At 41.4% G+C, this 7,262-nt stretch overlaps 1 protein-coding gene across 1 annotated transcript in view; it reads right to left on the minus strand.

Moving 5' to 3' along the window:
- Positions 1-355: 355 nt before the first annotated feature.
- Bco2 (beta-carotene oxygenase 2) overlaps positions 356-7,262 on the minus strand; it is a 29,651-nt gene continuing 22,744 nt past the window's right edge. The window contains exons 9-12 of the mRNA XM_005347297.2: positions 3,896-4,033; positions 3,170-3,352; positions 2,384-2,494; positions 356-858 (exon numbers count right to left, since the gene is read on the minus strand). Coding sequence (XP_005347354.1) covers positions 745-858; positions 2,384-2,494; positions 3,170-3,352; positions 3,896-4,033 — 546 coding nt within the window. The 3' untranslated portion in view covers positions 356-744. The remainder of the gene's footprint in view (positions 859-2,383; positions 2,495-3,169; positions 3,353-3,895; positions 4,034-7,262) is intronic.

Here is a 7,262-nt window from a genome sequence, read left to right on the forward strand (position 1 = left end):
GAAATTGGTCAACAACAACAACAAAAAAAATGGAGTGCAGACCTAAACAGAAAACTCTCAACAGAAGAATATAAAATGGTTGAAAGACACTTAAGGAAATACTCAACATCCTTAGCCATCAGAGAAATGCAAATCAAAACACCAACATGGTAGCTCAAAACCATCTGTAACTCCAGTTCCAGGGAATATGATATTCCATTCTAACCTCTTCAGGCACCAAACATACATGTGATATATATATATATACAGGTAAAACATTCATACACATAAAATAAATCCTTTAAAATGGTATTAAAAACACATAAGACCATAATTACCTCATAAACTGTTTTTAATAGAAATGTAAAACAAAATACACCCAGGTTTTGTGTTAGTTATTTTACCACTGCTGCAAAACAACAGAACAACTAAAGGGAAAAGATTTCCTTCAGTCCACAGTTTCAGAGGATCAGCAGGCCGTAGTGGGAAGGCATGGTGGATCAGTGGCAAGATGGGGAGTACAGATGAAGGCTGCTCACATTGCAGTGGACCAGGAAGCAGAGAGAGGGCATGAGAAAACCAGAGACTTCAAAGGCTGGTCCCTTGTGCCTGTGATGCCTCACCCCCAAAATTTTCCTCTGCCTCCCAAAATAGTGTCACAAGTTGGGAACAGCATTCAAAATATGAACCCACAGGGGTTTTAGTTTTGGATGAGACCCATTGTTTTCTCTCTGCACTTGATTCTCAGACCCTGTGGTTGTGCCATCAGACGGGTACAAACGTGCCGTGGAACCCGTAAGGCATCTGCACAGATACCTCCGCTCGCCCCAGTTCTGCCATGTTCCTGGCGTCCAAGACAAGGAGAAAGTTACTTTCACTCTGGAAAAAGAAATGGAACACTGAAAGCTGCCTCTTCGTCTGAAAGCCCATCTCTGCTGGCTAGGACCTTGCTAAGGGAGGGAGCACCTCTCGCTCATGCTCATACCTGTTCCTGACACCTATGCCTCATCTAGCCACCCACTGTATTTGTCCAGTTGCCAGACTGGACAGAAACACCTATGCCTCACCTAGCCACCCACTAAATGTTTGCCCAGTTGCTGCACTGGACAGAAACACTGTGACTAAAGAGTTCACACCCTAAAGTAAAGAAGCAAAGTTGTTTGTGCCAATTTTCTTCACAAGACGGCTTTGAAACTAACAATATTTTTGCTTGGCCCTTTCTAATCTTGCAAAATATGTGGAAATTCTTTTTCCCAAGTTAGAAACGCTTCCATTTTGTGTTACTTAGGAGCTGTACGAAGGTCAGCATTAAAAGTCAGTCTGAGATTTGTGCTGACCTAATTACTGGAGAGTTAAGCACATGGAATAAGCCCATAACAGACATTACTAATTGATCATAGCACTTTTTTTTAACTAAACCACTAAAGGGTTCAGAACTTCATACCCAGGTACCACTAATAATTTATCAAAAGGAGTTGTGCTTAAGGAGAACAATTTGCTATAAGGTTGCCTGGACAAGTAGCATTATTGAGTTGCTAGCCAGAGCTTATAATACTGGAATCTTTTAGGTTAGTTTACTGAAACTAGAAACACAGATGTTGGTGTGAGCATCAGGCCAGAAGCCAAATACTTTAAACACTGGCTTTACCACTGTGAGACCAGATACAGGTCGCTTGCAACAAAGTGATAAATTCATGATATTCACATGCATAAAATGGTATTCCACAATTTTTAATAATCATCATAATATATATGAAAGTACTTTGTCTATAACAAATACCTCTGAAGACATCATGTTGTTATGGGTTTGCAAATGGGACTTGAAGCCATATTGAATCATGGACTATGATTTTGAAAGTGGGGGAAATGTACACAGTAAAAAGGCGAAGCGGACAGAGAAGATGCCACAAGGCATCACAATAGACTATGGGCTGCACCACTCCACACCATTGTAGTAATAGGAGCGGCGGGCTGCGTCCTGGCACCCGGCCGCCCACATGGCTAGCTCTACCCGAAATAATTACACGGACACTGTGTTCATTTAATCACCGCTTGGCCCTTTAGCTCTAGCCCTTACTGGCTAATTCTGATATCCCGATCAACCCATCTCTAATAATCTGTGAGCACCGGTCTTAGTGAGCACCGGTCTTACCGGGAGTGTATCTTCCCAGGAGCGGGGAGCATGGCGTCTCTCTGAGGCATCTGCTCCCGAGAGCAGAGCTGTGGAGTCTGACCTCACTTCCTCTTCCTCCCAGCATTCTGCTCTGTTTACTCCTCCCTCCTGTTTTAACCTATCAGGGCAAGCAGCTTCTTTATTTAATTAACCAATGACCTTCCTCCATCACACCATGCTCCATGCCCTCCTGCTGTGTTGCTATGATCAGTGACAGGCAAACAAACGTACCAGGTTTGGAGTGATCACCACAGAAAGAACAACCCCAGCATCCTCCTCATCAGCTCCTGGTGCCGGAACAAAAATGGGCTCTGAGGGATAAAAACCATCTTCTCTCCAAACCTGCAAGTCCCACCAACACACAGAAAAGGCATCTGATGAAAGGTGAGGGGTGACTGGGGAGCGTTCTACAGCGTTCGTCACTCACAGCATAAGCTGGGCTGTCAACAGGATGCTCCAACAGCGACCACAAACCTAGGCTTACTGAATATGATTTCCCATCAACCTGAAATATAAGGGTCACTACAACCTTCACCCCATAAATCCTCCAGAAAATGACATCAATTTTGCCATATTTCCCAAGCTTTGGCTTTCCTTTAGATTTCTCACAGAAAACCAACCCCCTGCTTAAGTGATTCAGTATTCTCAAACCTAGGAAAACAGTCGTACTGTTTAATATTAAAGAATCCAAAGTAAACTGGGCAACAGAGGCAGATTAGCAGTAAGAACACTGGCCCTTCTTTCAGAGGACCCAGGTTCAGTCCCCAGCACCCACACAACAGCTCACAATTTCCTGTAATCACAGCTCCAGTGGATCATATGTCCTCCAACTCCACAGGCTCCTGAACACATGCACTACATGTAATACACTCAGCTACAAACACATACACATAAAATAAACAGATAATAAAATTCTTAAGGAAACTAATACATCTAAGGAACTACTTTAAACAAAACAGAAATAATTCAAAGGGCAGAACAGGTCTTTGAAAAAGTAAGAAAAGGGATCTTCATTACCGTTAGTGTCTTGTTCACCACATCAACCTTAATCAGAGAATCCCCCACCAAATGCCGAAAACCACAGCCATAGAAGAAATTATACTTTTTGCCATTAAATCGGCCATAGTTGATCTGAGGAAATTCAATCCCTCCTTCTTCTACAAGGTCCTCATGGTGTAGATTCTCAGGAGAGCACCAGATCTAAGAGAGATCCCCAAAGGGTTAAAAGTAACTGCTTAATTCTCTTTATTTTCTCTTAGTTCTCTTTCACTTCTTTAGAGTAAGGACACACTACTTTGTACGTTGCAACAGGATCTGAGAACTAACGTTCTACATCATGTTACACATTGTTCCCCTTTCCATAGTGCACGTGCATGCAGAGAACACTGTCAGGCTGTGACTAAGATGTCAAATGACAACAGGATGCAAAGTGTTTCTGCATTCCGTGGGAAAAGCAGTGTCTCCAGAACGTGGGGAAGGCTGGATCAATCTCAAAATCTCACACATTCCACAACCATTGGCAAGTTGCATATATCAGGCTCGGAGCAGAGAAGGCATGGTCAAACACGGTATCCATCCCACCCAGTTTCTGTGACTCTTGTCCAAACAAGTTTCCATGATCTCACCCAAGCTCAGACAAATGTTATCAAACCTGCTGGGTACCAGACATTTGGAGAAGAGCCAAAGAATAAAGTGATGTCACTAAAATCCACATCCTTAGACTGACGTCCATGGGAAGCTTACCTCTCCATCACCCTGTTTCACGGCACTGGCTGAAGAATAGGACAGTGGGCTGAGGTTCCTTCCCACAGGGGCATCCACACTGACATCTAAGGGCAAAACAAATCTTCTAGGGAAAGATTTTGCCATTGAACTATAGACCTGTTCAGAAGAGAGAAATAAACAGATGGGGAAATGTCATCCATAGGCTAATAAACTAGAAACTTAAATTCAGCCATTACTAGAATTGTACAAATAATAATTCCAATTTATTCATTCAGCAAATACTTATTGAATTCCTGCTGTAGGTAAAGTATTGTTTCAAAACTGGGAATGCAACACTGAATTTCACGAAATTTGTATTCTAGTGGTGGACTAATAATTATAAAATTGAATATTTATTAATTAGCATCAAATAAATCAATGATTATATAGTCAAAGGTTTCAGGAACTAGACAGAAACAAGAGAAGGGCTCTTTTTCATGTTTGCTGGTTCAGAGAAGAGACAGCTTAGCAAGATAGGACTGCTTAAACCCTACACATTCTTGAGCAAGGTCAATTTAGAAAACTAACCCTTAGCTGGCTCCTAGAAACTTAGTTCTTGGGCTGCTGTGTGTGATAAGAGTATTTGAAGCCTTGAATGACACTGTGTAGTCAATAAATATAGTTCGTGATGATGATGTTATTTAAAAAGAACATCTGGGAGCTAAGGATGTGGCTCAAGGGTATAGTCCTTGCCTAGCAGGTACAAGACCCAGGATTTATTCTTCAGTTGGGAAAAAAAAGACTAACATCTGAGTTCCCCTGAGATTCTAGAACTTCAGGATCTGAGGGTAGTTATTCAGGACCTGTTGGCTAGATGCCTAAATGACTGATTCCCAGTAAGACCCTGAAAAACCAGGTTTGTGAACTTCCCAGGAAGGTAACAGGTCACACATGGTGTCAGGACTAGTTCTTTATATGTGTCTTGTGCAGCTATAGTACGAAGCCTGGCTTCCTCCAGATCCTTCTTTTTGTACACACTGTGTTGTTATGCTCAGTCTTGTGAGTCCTCCTCATAAACTGCTGATGCTCTGGGCAGCCAGAGGAACTCCAAAATAGTCTGGATACTAAGACAGTGTTTAAGCAGAAGACACAAAGGAAAAATGCACAGTGTCTGTGACCATGAGCCTTAAGCATATTTTTCTCTTGAAATATTATAAGATGGAGAACAAATTGTGCCATTTCCTTACCTACCTACCCCATATCACCTCCATCCCACATAAAAATGATTTCACTGAGTAAAATACATGTTGATCTTTATTTGAATTTTTGAAACCTCTAGATATTACCCTTAAACTTTACAAAGAATTAGCCCTATAAAATTGACGTTTTAGAGAAGCAGTAGTGGCACACACCTTTAACCCCAACACTTGGGAAGTAGAGACAGGCAGATCTCTGAGTCTGAGACCAGCCTGATCTACAGAGTGAGTTCCAGCACAGCCAGGGCTACATAGAAAAATCCTGTCTCAATAAAATAAAATTTTAAATTAAAAATAAAAGTCATCTTTTATCAACATTGCTTTCTTTTGTAAAACCTTAGCTAAACAAGAAGACAATTAAGGTTGGGTCAGGTGATATGAACCAACCACTCCTTTGAAAAGAACTAAAAGAAGAAAAATTCAGATAAAAATTTTAAAAATCGGAGTTTGGAAGCAGTGATAAGCTAAAAAGGCCAGGAAGGACCATGAGATTTAGGAGGGAAAGGAAATCTGCAGATGGACCAGGTATTAGAGGCAATTCTTCCCCTCAGGACCTAATGAGATGTTCAACACTTTAATCATTTGAGAAATGTAAATAAGCAAAACCACAGATACCACTCCACACCCATTGACATGGTTATTACTTTTAATTTAAAAAAACAACATTGATGCAGGACAGTGGTTCTGTGGGTAAAAGCACTTGTCACACAGCATGGGTGCTTGAGTTTGAATTCCTGGAATTCATATAAAAGCCAGGTTAGATGTTTGCTTTATATCTACAATGACTCAGCTTCTACTGGGAAATGAGAGGCAGAGACAGGCAAATTTCCAGAAACTGTGGTCATCTGCCTGAGCCCACAAACTAGCTGGGATTATAAACCGGAACCACAAGGCCCCGCTTCAACTTTTTTTTTCTTCTGAGACAACTGACCTGAAACTCACTATGTAGACAATCTGGCCTGGAACTGATAGAGACCTGGCTGCCTCTACTTCCAAATACGGAGATTTACGGTATCTGCCACCATATGAACTTTATAAACACTTTTTAAAAGAAGGAACCAGTATTCTTCATCACATTAATAAAAAAGGGATAAAATCCATATAGTACTCTCAATAGTGAGAAAAAACATGAACTGCTACATTTATCCATGACCAAAATTCTTAGTAATATAGAAGTAGAAAAGGGAACTTTCCTAATCTAACAAAATAAATACTTTTTAAAAATTCTAAGGCTAGATGCATTGCCACATGAGTGTAATACCAGACAGAGGCAATAGGACCAGGGTTCAAGGCCAGTCTTGACTATACAATGAGTCCAAGGCTAGCCTGCAGCAAGATATTCTTCAATAGGTAAATAGATGGTCAACTAGCATACACAAGACACTATTGCTCAATAATAAAATAAATATAAAACTATCAACACACAAAAAACATGGAGGAACCACAAATGCATACAACTAAAAAGAAAAGAAGGAAGGGAGAGAGAGAAGGAAGGAGGGAGGGAGGGAGGGAGGGAGGGAGGAAGAAGTGAGTCAGCCTAAACTGGGCAGGGTGCTGCACAGCTCTAATCCCATCATTCCAGAGGGTGAGGAAGGAAGGCGATGCATGTTCAAGGCCAGCCTGGACTATAGACATTGTGAAACAGATAGAACTATAGAGACCACAGATTATTTAACACAAAGGGTGAGCCCTAAGAACTGTGGAGTTTAGTTAGTAAGAACAGATCAGTACTGACTCATCAAATATAACAAATGTTTCACAACAATGGAAGATGTTAATATATTGGGTTAGTGAAATGATGGTTCAAATCATAAAATGGAATCAGGCAATAATGGTACTCATCTTTAATCCCAGCACTCAGGAGGCAGAGGCAGGTGGATCTGAGTTGGCGACCAGCCTAGTCTACACAGGGAGTTCCAGGACAGCCAAGGCTACACAGAGAAACCCTGTTCAAAACAACAACAACAACAAAAAGCAAAAACAACAACAACAACAATAACGAAGGGAAAAATGGTTTGCTGCCCAAGCCCTACAGCCTGGGTTTAATCCTAGAGCCCACAGTGAGAGAACCAATTCCTGACAGTTGTCTCTTACTCTCATGCACTTGTCACCCATGTGCGCTCTCTCTCTCTCTCTCTCTCTCTCTCTCT

Source organism: Microtus ochrogaster, chromosome 5 (assembly GCF_000317375.1).
Source record: "Microtus ochrogaster isolate Prairie Vole_2 chromosome 5, MicOch1.0, whole genome shotgun sequence".
Taxonomy (NCBI): Eukaryota; Metazoa; Chordata; class Mammalia; order Rodentia; family Cricetidae; genus Microtus; species Microtus ochrogaster.